General features: G+C 35.6%; 1 protein-coding gene across 1 annotated transcript; it reads left to right on the forward strand.

Moving 5' to 3' along the window:
* Nucleotides 1–382: 382 nt before the first annotated feature.
* Nucleotides 383–16,900, forward strand: fah (fumarylacetoacetate hydrolase (fumarylacetoacetase)). The gene is made up of 14 exons (XM_082154745.1): nt 383–576; nt 1,109–1,219; nt 1,296–1,417; nt 2,028–2,077; nt 3,907–3,997; nt 5,560–5,657; nt 6,413–6,465; nt 6,911–7,010; nt 10,483–10,613; nt 13,166–13,241; nt 13,350–13,396; nt 15,108–15,209; nt 16,084–16,201; nt 16,356–16,900. Exons 1-14 carry the CDS (start codon nt 412–414, stop codon nt 16,430–16,432), a joined length of 1,341 nt encoding a protein of 446 aa, XP_082010871.1. The 5' UTR covers nt 383–411; the 3' UTR covers nt 16,433–16,900.
* The last annotated feature ends 21 nt before the right edge of the window (nt 16,901–16,921 follow it).

Here is a 16,921-nt window from a genome sequence, read left to right on the forward strand (position 1 = left end):
TTGTAATATGATTTGCTTAACCCTGGTTTTTAATTGTAGACCTAAAAGTAAAAAGCAACATATTTAGAATTTTAGGAAGTTAAATGAATAAATAAAAGAACAAGAATCTACATTCAGTATTGGATGGGTGTTTAGCCAATTCAGTCTATCAAAAAGAACTCTGACACTTTCTTTGAACATTAGGTCGCCACATGAAAACCGCTTATGATTGCTAAAATGAACGTTCCTACAACATTAGTAATTGTCTAAAAAATAATGAGAACCATACACTAACGTTGGGGTACCGTTCTGTGGTTGGTATTTTTACTGCTGAGTCACGTCGAATAGACGAAGAGGTCTTGACGTTGGGAGGATAGAAGGGGGCGTCTCTGATTGGCTCGCCGCTTCGACACGTGAGGCGGTAACTTTCATATGTCTCAACTGGGCATCTGGAAGAAGTTACTTGCGCTTTTGTGTACTCTGAGAAGTATTTCAGAATACCATTGTAACTTCAAAATGTCTTTCGTAAAAGTTGAGGAGAAAAGTGACTTTTCTTATCACAATTTGCCTTACGGAGTTTTTTCCACGCCAGATAATGTAAGTACACAGTTTGTTCAATCCCAAAAATGTCAGTATGTTTGGTCGAACCGAATTACTTAAGTCTTGTTGTGCAATGAGAGTGTGTTTAACATTATACAACTAAATGATTATACTTAGAATATTATTACTTGCACTTGCAATTCTGTGTGTGGACACAGTTGGTTTCAAGGGTCAAGGAACACACTGAAAATCAGGATTCAGAATCTAAAGTAAACCCTCTCTGTCAACAAAGCTTTATTTGGCATGATTGTCAGCATTTACAATATTGCCTAAGCATATATAGCATTTAAAGTATTAAAGTAGACAGTGCAAAATGATAAAACTATTTGTGACCATGTAAATTCCTTTGCACACACATCGCCTCCACAGAAGCACAAGATGCTCTTTGGAACGTGCAGAAGAACATTATGATTGTTTTTTGTGCTGCTGTCATAAAAGCAATAGAAAACTAAAGACACTCTGAAATTCATGCAGAAATGTTCTAGTCACAAGATCCTTTCTAACTTTATAACATATTTGGTTATAACAGCCCAGGCGCAGAATCGGCGTAGCCATTGGAGACCAAATTTTGGACCTTAGTGTTATCAAGGATCTTTTCAATGGACCAGCTCTTGGGCCCCACCAGGATGTTTTTGAACAGGTGAGCTTCATCAGTTTAGCTTTGTATTATGTGTTATTCTGCATGCTTACACTTGTTTTTTTCCCCCCAATCAAAGCCCACACTCAATGCATTTATGGCTCTGGGTTACGACGCTTGGAGAGAAGCGAGAAAGTGCCTCCAGATGCTTCTGGCCGCAAATGAGTCCACGCTGCGTGATGACGTCAGTTTAAGAAGCAGGTAAATGTCCCTCCCACATTATGGAGTCCATTTGTTAGTGTAATTTTATTGCATATTATGACTAAGTATGCACTGTATACTGCCTATAATAATAATAAAAATAAAAAAACAGTACACATTATGCAGCAACATTAAACATTTTAAATAGTAGTATGCATTTTATTTTATTTATTTGTATCATTATTTATTTTTATTTTGTTTATTTAACATTTATTTATTTAAATCAGGAGATGACCTTTAGAAGAGAAGCTGAAGAAAATTTCATTATGGCATATATTATGGTGTGTGTGTGTGTGTGTGTGTGTTCGGGCGCGTGTGTGTGTGTGGTCCTGGTAAACCCTACTTTAATAAAGATGGCAATATTTGAAATCCCTGTCTTTATGGGGACTTTTTTTCTGGTCCCCATGAGGAAAAAAACATATAAATCATACAGAATTATGTTTTTTTTAAATGTAAAAAATGCAGAAAGTTTTCTGTGATGGGTAAGTTTAGGTTTAGAGTTATAGTGAAGGGATAGATTATACAGTTTGTACAGTATTAAAATCATTATTTCTATGGAATGTCCCCGTAAAACATGGACACCTAACGTTTGTGATTTTGTGATCTCCAGGGCGTTTGTTCATCAGAGTTCAGCCGTGATGCATATCCCAGCTGAGATAGGTGAGTGTGATGGCCTGTTTTATACTCAAACTTCATATTTCCATATCATAGAACCATATTTCATCTATTACTCGTGTTTTATATCAACTCTGCTCCTCAATTTAGATTTAAAGTCGACATGAAATGCCTTTTGCAACTGTTTTACTTCAATTATCATTTGTATTTCAGAATAAAACAAAATAATCATCTAGAAAAAAAATATGGGCGGGACTTTATTTTATCCATAAGTAATTGATGGATCATCATGACATACCAGAATTAAGCATGGTGGTGTAGAATTAAAACAAAAGGGATCAGCCAAAAACTAAAGTTGTTTTAGAGGCAGAGCAAGTTATTGAAGACTTTTTTTTTTTTTTTTTACTTTGGAAGAACATACACTCATGAATAACACATAATCAACACTTTCATGCTGACTCTGAAGTTAAAACAGTCTTAAACAGTCTTTGACTACTTTATGAATTGGATCGTTTATGATGCATCATAAAACTAGTGTAATTTATGGTTATGTTCCAAAATGACCACTAGAGTGCACTGTTCACTAACTATTGCTTTCAGAGCCATTCAGAAACCTTAAAACCCTTTCTTCTCATGCCATAGAAGATTACAGCCTTGTTGTTTGTGTGTTATTTCTGTATTATTTTGGTATATGTTTTCTATGTGTGTTTAATAATCATATCATTTTCCTCAAACATTATTTTTAGGGTTTGTTGTAATAACTCTTACCTTAAGTATTAACTTAAGTAGTTACCTCAGCTTTTACTTTTATATATAAAATATGTATTTTGATATTACTGTTATTTATTTTAGTGTTTTGTAAACTTTATGCTTAAGACTCCTGTAAGAAATGTTAGATTAAAGATCAGAATTCATCATTCATTAAAGCGGCAGACGACAGAACGGCAGCGCCCCCTTTATAATAAACAGAACAATATCGTCTGCTGGTGTGGATGCTAATAGTTATTAATACAGTCTTTATAGTTACCTTTCTTGGTGTGAACGGGCCTTTACATTGACAGAATGTTAATCAGATTCAATGATTCAATTACCTCATTATTGTAATCAATAATGAGGTCGTCATATTATTTGAATACTGAATTCTTGATTGGTCTTTTCTTTCTTGCACTATTTACGCATATATTGTTTTGAGAGCACATTTAATTAATAAAGAAGGATCGATAGCTGCAGATACATAGCCAGATTGAGTCCCATACAAGTCAAAGATCTAGTGATTCTTGAAGAGAGATCAGAAGTTTCTGGATATGGGAAATTTGGAACCTTTTGTGAAAGGTGGTTTCATAATAACTAGTTGCAGTTCATACAAACATTAAAAGTTACTCATATATTTAATTCAGTGTAAATAATTTACTCTTTGTCCTGTAATTCTGACCCTGAATTATTTTCTTTCTTTCATTAAACTTTCTTCCCTTGCACCGGAGCTCTCAAATCACTTTTAGGAACATTGCATCAGAATTTGCATAATTTATACCACATGTCATTAGTTTTTCACGTGACCAATTACAAACCTAAAATTGTGAATGAGATTTAAGACCGCGAGGGGGCGATTATAAGTGAATAACTAAAATAAATGTACATTTCAGACATAAGTATAAAATTCATTTTCTCACACAAAGCGATCATACATCTTTGAAAAAAATGGATTAGTTATTAATAATAACTAAATAAAAATTTTCAGTGTAGTTTCAGTGAATTCTAACAGATACATGGGGGGACAAATGATGATTTTTCACTCCTGTCACTACATGTGTTTATTCCTCATTAACCCCCTTACTCATTTTCCATCATCTTTTATTCTCCCTTCTCTCCAACAGGCGACTACACAGACTTTTATTCATCAAAAGATCATGCCACCAACGTTGGAATAATGTTCCGTGGAAAAGAAAACGCCTTGATGCCCAACTGGTACGTGACAGGCCATTAATATTCCTCACCCTCTTAAATACTAACATCCGAAGCAATCGTGTCGCCGGAAACACAATCACATCATCACCAGCTCCTGCTGACTTCATATATTTCACTCATCTTTTGAGTTAGCGTTTGAGTTTTAAAGACCCAGCAAAGTTCCTGTAAGTTATTTCCATAAACAGTCTCCTTATTCTTTCCCAGCATACGCCTGTCAGGCTAAATAATGCACCTGCGTATTTTCCAGCTTGCTGTGAAAAACGTATTTTAGCAATAACTCTTCCCTCCAAAACAGAACTGTATTTCTTGTCACATTTTCACTTACAAGGCCCAGAGAGGGGGTAATTCGCCTGGAGACAGAACAAGGACTCGTGTGGAAATGGAAAGGGACGTTTTTTTTTTTAAATTTAATTTCAGTCACCTACCTGAAGTTCCCCTCGGCTCAGTCAATCTGTCACTGGGACTTTTCAAACGCGAGACACTCCTTCAGGAAAAAATTTGAATTTAGTCTGGAGGAAAATGTGTAGTTTGTTTACAAATGCGGGCCTCAGCTGGGGTTTTGTTTTCTGGGTGATTTTTGGAGTAGGATGAAATGTACAAGGTCACCCTGAAGTGTAAATTCTGTCAATATTTACTCACCCTCGAGTCACTCCAAACCCGTTTGCTGGTCATTTTTTTCTGTGTAACAGAACAGATTTTTAAATTATTATTATTATTATTATTTTGCTCTTTTCCATACAACAAACCATGACTAAACTCAAAGTTTATTTATCAAAGTAATTTTTGAGAAGAGGGACAGATATTATGCATTTATGTTTGTTTTGTGCTTTTGTTGTTTCTTGTGGGTCTAATACAGTGAAATGGTTGTTTACACTTGACATTAAATTACAACTGAAACCATACAATACAATAATTTGGGGTGATTATCATACATAAAAAAAACCTTATTAAATTCAAGCATTATCCTAACTGGAAAGGTATATAAAACCAAAAACAGGAATGATTTGAATTCACCTGCATTGAAAGTATATCTGACCATTTTTATTTGTAAGAAAAAAATGACATGACATTGAATATGTAGACTAGAGAATGCTTTTTTTGATTTTAGAGAGGATGATTTTCAGTTAACAGCTGATATTTATAAAACTTGCAATATTTATGAAACCATAAATGCATCAAATAATAAAACGTTGAAAACTACACAACACTGGGCAGTTTTTCTAGATAACTCTTAGCTCTTTTCCATTAAACAGATTATTTTACTTTACTTTCACGACCTATAGATGAGAGAGGTGTTGCTGGTCACATGTTGAGATTAGATAGTTACATGATTAAGAGAAAGAATGGTTATATAGTTCACCCAAAAGAAGATTTTTTTGAAAAATGTCTCAAGTTTTTTTTTTTTTTTTTTTTTTTTTTTCATACACTGAAAGTCAAAATTTTTCATAATATTTTCTTTTGTGTTCTGGAGAGCGAAGAAAGTCATACAGTTTTGTATTGGAACAAAAGAAAGATTATGATGTGTCGTGTTAAAGGGAATGACATATTATCCTGTCCTGTAGGCTGAGACTGCCAGTGGGGTATCATGGGAGAGCTTCCTCTGTGGTGGTCTCTGGAACACCAATCAGAAGACCTCAAGGACAGATGAGACCAGATGCAGGTAACCAAAAGACGTTTGACAAGCTGTGGACTTGTTAACAGAAGTTACTCACCTGTAAAGTAGCTTAGAATTGATACGATTGAAAATAAAATGCATGGTTTCTGTTTGATTGCACATTAAAATGCCATTAAAAATCTTCACAATGATTTTTGTTTAATTGGTCCTAAGTTACCCAGCTAACAGGGAACATTCTCAGAACTTTGGCTGACGTTCTGGCAAGATTCTCTTAAAGTTCTGATTTTTTTTCCCCAGTAATGTTAATAGAATGTTCATTCAAAATTATCTGGTCATTAATAATGTTCTCAAAACATTAGCATAAAAACAAAATATTTTGTTTTCTTTGCAAAATATTTTTGGTATATTTTTGCAGTTAAATGCAAATTGAAATATTCTCTGTTTGAATAATGTGTTGTGTATTAACATACAGCACTGTCAGCACATTAACAAAACACAATATGTGCATTTTTTATTATTATTTGCTTCATCATAGCAATGATTAATGGCATCATGTTTTATGAAGAACCTCCATGTGGATGATTGGGCTGTTTTGATATTTTCACTTACGTTAAATGATTGCTTTCATTGGTCAGCAAACCCGTGCCGTTCATTATTACAGCCTCACTTGAGAACTGATCTGACATGTTTAAGTGAGAGAACTATAAATTTGAGGTAAATTCAGTCTATAATGGACTCTGCTGATTTATCCATTAAAACAGCTGTAAATCTGTTTGTTTCATAACTATAATTCTCTGCAGCTCAGCCGCCCATCTTTGGACCTAGCAAACAGCTGGATATAGAGTTGGAGATGGTGAGTAAATGTTTAATGTGATATAGTTCATTAGTTTATTAGTTGAGCATGTTATCATAAGTTCTTGCTGATTCAGTCCTGTGCAGAAAATACTTATATAGTTCTCATTCCTCCCCCATTGTTCGTTTAAACAAGGCACATAATCTCAGGAGAAATGTCTTTACAATGAATGTACTTTCAGTGGAAATGTTCCCTAAACTGCACTCAATTTATTGATTTCTCCTTGCAGGTCTCAATGTTTTGCAGCTGTTGTTCGATATGCACTATATTGTATTTGCTCTGAAATGGCTCTAACTGATTTTCTATGCAACAATGAAACATTTGAAAACTGTTTTTCAAACTTTTATACACATTGCACCAGGTTTGGTGTTTTTCCTGTCACTTTTCCCCCTCTTAAATATAGTTAAGAAAGATGAATGAAGGATGTTTTTGTGTTGTTTTTCAGGCGTTCTTTGTGGGAAAAGGGAACAATCTGGGAGAGCCCATCCCAGTGGAGAAGGCTCATGAGCACATCTTCGGCATGGTGCTTATGAACGACTGGAGTGGTGAGAACCAGCAATATGTTGTCTTCTGCAATACATATTCTCCCACATCATCTTATATGATTTTATATAAGCTTAAAGTACTCCATTTATGCTTTTTCTGTTATTAACTTTGATATAGTGTGGAATACAGCTGTTTGTGAATGTAAAAGGTCTGCAAAGTTTCAAACATCAAAGTGCACAATAAATGGAGTTAGATTCTCCCAAAAGAATGAACCGATTCTGAACTACCTGAAAGGAGTCGAGTAATTGATCACAGAATTAGCATTTTTGGGTGAACAATCTCTTTAATGCCAGCCTATGGTTTTCATTGGATGCACTCACTCAAATAACATCTACTTTGACCCGCCCTCAAACACTAGTTGTAGCTGAGGCTTGGAAGAGTTTGGTTCGTGTTTTCAACATGTCAAGAAGATGCTGGTTTCTGTTCTGTAAGAAGAAATGCACTTTGCATGCACTTCCAAAGCATAATTACTCGCACTCGAATTGATATGGTAAAACAGACGCCATCGTTACTCATTTTATCGCTGTGCATCAGCTGAAATTCAGATATGGTAATGGCCGTTTCATTTCCAACAAGCGCTATAAGCGGTAGACCAATCACAACAGACAGGGCCGTCTGACCAATCAGAGTAGAGTAGGCTTGTGGAAAGGAGGGGTGATGCTGCAATGTATATTATGAGAACATGAAAAAAAGTGTTGGTAAGACATCATTTTGATGTTCGCTTTTGAACGTAATATCTTTCTTCTAATACTCTACTAACACTCTAGTGAGAGTTCGTAGACATGCAGGTGCAATGTTACTTATAGTCAACAGAATGTGTTAAAGGGAACATCAAAATAAAGTGAAACCAAAGTGTTTTTTGACCTGCATGTTGGAGACTTTTAAAATAGAATAGTAGGGCCACTTTAAAGGAAAGGTTTCCCCCCTAAAAATGAAAGTTTTGCCATCATTTTACTGCCAATTTTTCCAATAATAATTTAATACCCGATTGAAATTATATAATAATATCAAAGTGAAATGTAAGGCAGAATGTCTGAGTTGTAAACAGAACTGGATGATGATTTAAGGACAAAAAGAACCCTAAAAATATCTTAAAGGTGGAATCAGTATGAGATTACAGTATGTAATTACCGCAGTCTCGAGATGACAACACGTGATGCTCTATTCTGAGCTGTTCCACGTCCTCAGACTGGGAATTATGCATTTATATGGCAAAACTATCAGCACCTAAATGAATCTTCAGCGGTCAGGTGGTGCAAGTAGGAGCTCTCAGAAATTTCCCATCTTACAAGCGAGGTCGTGACCGCTTTTTACCAGTTTAAATCTCGTAATTTTGGTATTACAACATAGAATAAATGCACCTATATTCCAAATCTTCTAATGCCATACGACAGCTTTGCATGAAAAATAGCAAAGGTGATTTGAGAGTGACTGAAAAACAGGATAAAATTCCATACAACAGTATTATCATGCACTGTACTTGTATGAAGGACTCTTGTTGAGAAGTTCTTATGTCATAAAACCATATTGGTACTACTTGACAATCTGACAACCCCTATCTCTTCCCAAACCTACAATGGTTCCTTCTTGAGAACACTAAACACATTGCATTTTTATGAGCCGTTGAGCAGATTTAGAAAATGAGAAACACTTTTAGGCCGAGAAGGCACTGGGTGATGCTTGGTGAAGCACGCATACGCCCATTGACACAGCAGCTGCTTAGCTGTTAAGTTTCAATTCACAGAATACTGTGTTTTGTAGCAGAGTGAGTAAAACACAAGTCTTTTGACTTTGTAATGGGGAATTTGTACCAATTGTATTGTATTTTTGTGCAGTGAATATTGGCTGACATCAGTATGAAAGCATTAAAATCACAAGATCACACAGCATTGGAAATCAAACTTGCCCATTTTCAGGATATTTGCTATTATTTTGCACATGCATTACCGAATGTTTCTGCTCTGTTGCAAAACAGTGAACTATTGTTACAAAACTGCTCTGAGACTTGGTGAAAGATCCAAATGCAGCTTTATTTCAGGATAATCCATAAGAGTAGTCAAGAACAGGCAAATGGTAAAAAACACACTGTAGTCAAAATAATTTCATATAACATGCAGAGTCCAAGAAACAGGCAAACAGGGCAATCCAGGACACAGGCAGAAGCTCAAAACCAGAGGACAGGAATCCAAAATACAAGTGCTCAGAAATGTGCTCTAATTAAATTTTTTATAAATTTTTTTTTTTTAATACCAAAATGCATCAATAAGTTGTGCATTTTAGTTGCAGTTTAAAAATGTATTAGTGCATTTTTAATGACTGTCTCAGGAATTTCGAAGACTTTTTATACTGCTTCATTCCAGATTTACTTTACATTCAGCGTTTTTAGAAAACCTCTCTTTCATCTCTAAAGTTACTTCCTCACCCGCAGCGAGCATTCCTTAGAAATGCTACCTGTCTTCTAGTGAGATTCTGTCAGAATTATGCTGAGGGTAGATATCTGTATTTTATATGAGTACAGCTCAGAATATTTTGTCCTGTTTGGAACAGATACTAGAAACTGTCTGTGTACATGCAGATCCAATGACGTCTTGATGGTGCGTATTAGTGTCTCTTTGGCATCTGTTCTGCGTAAGGCCATGAAAAATACTCTGATGCATCAATCTGGATGGGATTTCTGGGCTGTATCAATTTCAGATATATGAATGGATTTGAAACGCAATGAATAAATAAAGAACTGACACAGTAAAGAATATCAGTGTCGTGAGGCGGCAGACTTTATGAAAGCTTGTGGGATATAAATTCAATAATATTGCTCAATGCAATCTAATTTATTTTTCTGGACAAAAGCTTTATAAGACTTACTTTGCTAAGAAATTGTGGGTTGTATAAATAAATTATATTGCACTATAATGCATTATGGTGAAATGCGAGAAATTATGCTGCAGCATATTATTCCTGAAAACAAACCAAATGTAGTTTTGGAGAGTTTATCACTAAGATGCTCTGCTGCAAAAATTTGGTGAACTACATGGGATGTAGACGGCAAGGCAGTTCACTAGGTTTTGGAACACAGCTTGATTGTGCCTTATTAGGGATATGTACAGTGAATAATTGTACATTTTATATGAAGAAACTAATTGAATTTAGTCAAAGAAGAGGAAATGCATACCCGTATTTAGGCAAGAAGCAGAAGAGATAAAGTTTAAAGAGAGAGTAGTGAGAAGCCTGTGTGCATGATCATTTCACTATACAAAAAGGGCATACAAGTTACAAATGTAAATGCATCTAGTTGTTCAGGAGACATACATTTAAGATGTTTTCTTACAAAAAATAAAGGATAAAGGGACCAAATAAGCAGTTTTTGAAGAAAGTTTGAGTGGTGTTTTTCCCTGCAAACCTCACTTCCACAATGCCAGTGCATGGTCTGTATAGATTTCTTGCTGTAGTGTCTTTTTCTCTCTGTTGTTGCAGCTCGGGATATCCAGGCTTGGGAATACGTTCCATTAGGTCCATTCCTGGGCAAGAATTTCGGGACAACCATCTCTCCCTGGGTTGTTCCCATGGAAGCACTGATGCCCTTTGTTGAACCCAATCCTGTCCAGGTAAATTGGGTTAATTGTATAAATATTCTGATAAGGAAATGACACTGTAAATTCAGACAGTTATTTGTTCAAATAAGTTGGGGAAAAAATAACTCTGACGTGCATGCACAATACATTGGCTTGTTTTTTGAGGTTTTGGCCAAGATTTGAGTACAGATGTATAAGGGCCATACCATCAACATCATTTTCATATAAATGCTGTTCTTTTGAACCTTCTATTCAGGAAAGAATCCTGAAAAGAATGTATCACAGTTTCCACAAAATATATTAAGCAGTGCAACTGTTTTCAACTTTGATAACAAAAATAATTGTTTCTTGAGCAGAAAATCATATTAGAATGATTTCTTGATCATCTGACCCTAAAGACTACAGTAATTATGTTGAAATTTCAGATTTGAGTTAACTTTTTTTAAATATATTTGAATAGAAAACAGTTATTGTACTAAATATATTTCACTGTATTTTTGATATACAAATAATTCTTGGTGAGCATAAGAGGCTTCTTTCAAAAAGCCTTATAAGTGACTGATTTGGACCTCTCTACATAGACAACAGCTCTGTGTCATGCAAACTGCCCTTCTTCATGCAAAATGGATGGGTGTCTTTAAAAGGCAGCATAATCATGCTTACCCTTGGTAGTAGCCCTTTGCGATCATGCTTGTGTTGCCTTTGAAATGCTGCCTAGTACCTACATAGGCTTTGGACAAAGTACCCGATCAGCACCTAAGGAAGGGCCATTGCAAACCCATTATCTTTAAAAATGATAGTCATAGTTTGAATTTATTCAACTTTCCAGTCCTGTTACAGCTCTGAGGAACGGACACGTCATCATCACATACGTCAGAGTACATACTTTGCATATAAGCGGGAAATGAGGCGTGCTAAAGGCCATTCTTTGAGTTAACTACTTTCTTCTTTCTGTAAAAAACCAAACCGCTATAAGCGAATGAGGCAAAAACACATCTTTATTCTCTTTTAGGCATTCATTTGTTAGATCAGTGATTCTCAATCGGTGGGTCGTCACCCAGAAAAGGCTTGCAGGTCTGTTCTGATGCTTATTTTCTAATGCCGTTTTTTTTTTAGGAGTTCAACATGGACTTTTTAACAGCAGATATTTTTTTCAGAATTCTCTTTTTCCTGCATAAGGATGTAGTTTCAGCATCTACAAGCAGGGCTATCTGGACCAAGCAAACCAGACAAAACCTTGACCTCTTGATGCAGACATTGAATTCAGATGAATCTCCATATATTGGCCAAGATGTGCACTTACAGTTTTTCTCGATTGCTTAAACACATTTCTTGAAACTATGCCTTGTATTCTCAAAACAGTAAACACAAATCCATAACATCTCACCCAGTTCCCCAAACATCCTATTTTCAGGTCAAAATGAAGCTCTACACCCTTCACTCTTGCTGAAAAGCCAAACTTTGCCCTCAGACATCACACACAAGCCCTCACAAACACACACACTACAACATAGTCTCACACACTGGTGCAATAAATTCCAAACAACATTTCCAAAACTGGTTAGTTATGTTGCTTGTGGAATCTCGTCCACATCACAGGCTATATTGGCCCTAGCCAGGCAGAGGGGAAAAATCCTCTTACATGCCTGTTCCCCACTGGCACGCATCAACTGAAATATTTTGCAGGCTTCTTCCATTTCATCGCCTCTGTGTCCAAGAAAAATAGAAGTGCTTATTACTGTAACTGTAACATCCTTTTTACAAAATGGAAGCATTCAGAAAACTACATCTGTATGTGAGGCAATTTGATGCATTTCTTTTATTACATTAGTATAGTGCAACAGCTACAGTACATGTATGTGTTGTAACAGCACATAGTACCAAAAAATACAGTAGAGAGCAGTCTGAAGTACATCTACCTGTTTTTCTCCCGGATGGTTCTTATGATCGAGACGACGGTGAAGCGACTCAAGTTTGCCCTTACTCGTAGCCCAGCCTCCCTCACAGTCATACCATGGACAAAGACATGGGCAACTAGAGTGGCACGAATTTCATCCGAGACTTGTCTCCTTGCCCTTCACCTTCTTTCTCCTCCTCCTCCTCCACTCCAGTGTCCTCGACCTCTTCCTTCATGTCTTTCTGGATCCATTGTTCCAAAACTGAATGAACTGACTCTGGCCCTCTTATCCATATTGAAGTTTCTGATTGGTGTGTGATAAATTTGGACTCTTAGTGTTTCCACTTGGGTAATTGTGTGCTAATTTAGCTGAAGCTCTGCTGACTTGAGTGAACAATATTGAATGCTAGTGCTTTCTAAATGACAACATGGTGTAGGCAACGAGAAATGAAGGGATTTGTGTGTAGAGTTTTGAAGTGACAGTTCACCAAATCTGACTCATGTGTCAAAAAGGGAATAGTGTTTATAGTTTTGGGAAATGGGTGTGCTTTTTGATAAATGGCGTTATGGTTTAGAAATTTTAGTTCAAAAGTCTGGTTATAGAGTTTAAGCAATCAAGAAAAACTGTAATGTTTGGTGGGATTTTTCTAATGGTGTTTTTTTTATTTTCATATGTATATAATTTTAGGACCCTGCGCCTCTTCCATACTTATGTCACGATGACCCCTACATGTTCAATATCAACCTCTTTGTCTCTGTGAAAGGTCAGCATCTGTAACATCTGTCTGTCATCTTCTTTTGCACATGTGACACTTTTTACCTTTAAGTGCTCAAGTCTCGTTTTCTTCCTCATGTATTTCTCATCTGGCCAGGTGAGGAGATGAAAGAGGCCGCCACCATTTGCAAGTCTAATTTTAAGGTAAGAGATGTTTTGCATTTGTTTTGCGTTTATACGTTGCTGTTTCAAGAGTAACAAACTCACACTGACAAGTAGGGATGCACCATTACCACTTTTTCCTGAACTAGGCCGATACCGATACTTTTAATTTAGTACTTGCCTTTACCGATACCTGTATATTTATTGCATTTGTAACTTTTAATAATATTAGGTAGAGAAAGCAAAATAATCTGAATCATTTTCATTGGTTTAATTTTTGTTTAGCATATAAAGTTATTTTCATGCTTAATTATGCCTGTTAAAAGGTATTGTACGTGCTTCTGTTACTTTCACTGTTCATTCTATTGCTCTATTATATTTTATCTTTCATTTAATAGCACAGCACGTATTAAGAGCTGCATCAGCAGGGTTCAGTGCTAAGGATGTTTTTTCTACTGGCTAGGAAACTCGCCAAGACAGGCATTTTTTAAAATAATTTTGTGTGAATTCGTCTGTTCAAACGGCTTTCTGGGCGCGTGCTTCGGATTTGTGCGCTCACTAAACTTCTTGTCCTGTAATAATATAGGGAATCACTCGTTATACATAAATCACGTAACAGTTCACGTTTTTACTTATATGATTTAGTTTTAATCCAAATAACATGTGTGCTAAGTGAGCGATCAGCAATCAAGAGCATGCAACAGGAGTGCGCGCACGCTCTCTCTCTCTTTACCGTCAGTTAACGTTAGTAAAATGTGATCAAATAAAAAAACTTTCCAGCGATGTCTGTTGAAAAGGGATGCGCTCGACAAACTTGTGGGTCTATGTCGCTGTGTGCTTAATCCACTCCACGTGTTTCGCTTATCAGCTTGTGCACAGCAGATACATAGGCGTGAATATTTAATTTGTTTACCATTCTATTTATTCGATACATTTAGTTCATAGACATCCTTCTCTGGTATATCAATTCTGCTCTCTGTTTGCTCTTTTGTTGGTGTTTCTTTGTCACAAGCACCATACTGTACACGCTGTGTTATATTAGTTGTTGGTATCGGAGCATTTTAATGAGTACGAGTATTGTACTCGAGTGCAGTATCGGACCCTACTGCATCCTTACTGACAAGTGACAAGTTACTCTTACTGTATCCATATGATTATACATGAAGTTCCCTGGAAAAACTCCAGCACAAGCCAGATGAAAAAAAAATGCGTAGAGGAATTGCATAAGGCAATGAAAATTATACTACACAAATATTCTGACTGGTTGACATGCTGTGGGACAAGAAACAGCAAAGTACTGAAAACGTGGGTCAGAAAATATTTTTGCATTTTTATTTGATCACTCTTTGAACCCTTTAGAGATTATTTTTATCCCAACTGGGATTGTTTTTGGTGTCTTTGTCTTTTCATAAATACATCTGTGCATGTGTGGTTTTGCATCTGTTTGCCTCGCCATAAATTGCCCTGTGCAAGATTTGCAACTTTGCACCATTGCCTGATTTGCATAACTCCATTAGCGAATCAGGCATTAAAGCAACACAGGCTGTGCAGTGCAAATAAACAAAGCAATTCATTCTTAGTGAACCCCGCCTCTATCTCTCAGCGCCTGCTCCGTGTGTTATCAGTTCTGGGAAAAACCCATTCCGTTGCAGAAGACAGAAGAGATTACGCCATTCTTTCACATACAGAGAAAGACATTTTCTCTATTTGTAATAGACACCAGCTGCTTGTAATGTGTTGTGTGTCTTCACAGTACATGTACTGGTCCATGAAACAGCAGCTGGCACACCACACAGTCAACGGCTGCAACGTCAGAGCGGGCGACCTGCTGGCATCTGGCACCATCAGTGGACCGGTACGCGTGTGTGTGCGAGCATGTCATTGATATAGAGTATATTTAAAGGAATAGTTCACTCGAAAAAGAAAGTCTGCTGTCTCATGATGGGCCTAAAGAGACAAATTTGTTATGTTATGACCTTAATTTTTTTTTTTAAATTAAAGAATTCAAGTAGACACACTTGAAACCACATTTACATATTTATTTTATTTCAGTCTGTTAAATTAGTCAATTTTATGCAATAATTCACTTTAATTATTCAATTTAACTATAATTATTAATAATAATTTTAAATATACAACCATTTATTAATTTCAGTAACTGCACTGGAAGCCACATTCATATTTAGTTTTATTTAAATCTGTTATATTAGTAAATTGTATAATAATTAACTTTAATTATTCAATTTAACTCTAATTATTAATAATAATTAAAAATGTGTTAATTTAAGTTACTACACTGCGGAGACAACAGTTATATTTTTTTAATTTTAATCTGTTATATTCAGTAAATAATATAATAATTAACAATAATTATTAAATTAAATTATATTTATTAATAATGCATCTCATTTCAATCTGTTAAATTCAGTAAATAATATAATAATGAACTAATTATAATTTTTTCTATAATTATTAATGATAATAATACAACTAATTTAAGTAAATAAACTGTAAAACACATTTATATTTTTTTGATTATTTCAATCTTTTAAATTGAGTAAATAATATAACTTAACTTATGTAACTTTAATTATTCATTTTAACTATAATTGGTTATAATAGTAATATGTCAAGCTTGTTTGTTTTCTGAAAGAAAAAATTTACTAATTTGCATATTTCTGCTCAGAGCTTTATTATACAGTACTGACACTGTGTTTGTGTGCACAAAGGATCCAGAGAGTTTTGGCTCTATGCTGGAGCTCTCATGGAGGGGATCCAAGACTATTGACCTCGGCAATGGAGAGACAAGGACCTTTTTGAAGGATGGAGACGAGGTCACTCTCTCAGGTGGGCTTTTAGAGTCTGTGTGCGTGTGCATGTTTAAAGGGTTTCTGTCACATCGTTTTTACCTGTTGTTGAGTTGGAGAGCTATAAGTTGATAGAAATATTGTGATCCCTATTGCTCTTTGCTAAAGGATATGAACTCTCTCTCTCTGTGCAGGTTATTGTGAGGGCAGTGGCTATAGAGTGGGATTCGGTCTGTGTGAGGGGAAGATCCTTCCTGCTCTGCAACAGTGAAGCACCTCTCTTGCTCTCCCTCCCTACTGTAAGCCAGACAAAACACATGGCATCTATAGTATTATTCATCCTCTAGTATTCATAACCTGTTTAAAACCTATTTAAAGGTCTTTAGGACTTTTAAAAATGACGTAAAACTCTTTTTACACCTGTAATCTGGTGAATTTCTGGGTGAAACAGGATTCATTAAGAAAAAATGCAGGATGGGACTTTTTTTTTTTTTTTTATCGGAACTGGTTGAATTGTGAAAAGTGGGTGTTAAATATCACAATGAAGGAGCTGAAATGTGTAAGTGATTGTCAAAAGTATTCTTTAGATAACTTTTGTGATCTTGAGAAAATGATGGAAAAGCAGTCTTCATGGGCTTTAAAGCAATTAGGCTAGTTACTGCAGAAGTGACACATGAAATGGTTTGTTATTCTGTGTTATTGAAAAATAATTCAATAAAGTTACTGATTCCTTTAAAAATGTCATAAGTCATGCTTTTAT

The sequence above is a fragment of the Leuciscus leuciscus genome (assembly GCF_965113295.1).
Source record: "Leuciscus leuciscus genome assembly, chromosome: 2".
Taxonomy (NCBI): domain Eukaryota; kingdom Metazoa; phylum Chordata; class Actinopteri; order Cypriniformes; family Leuciscidae; genus Leuciscus; species Leuciscus leuciscus.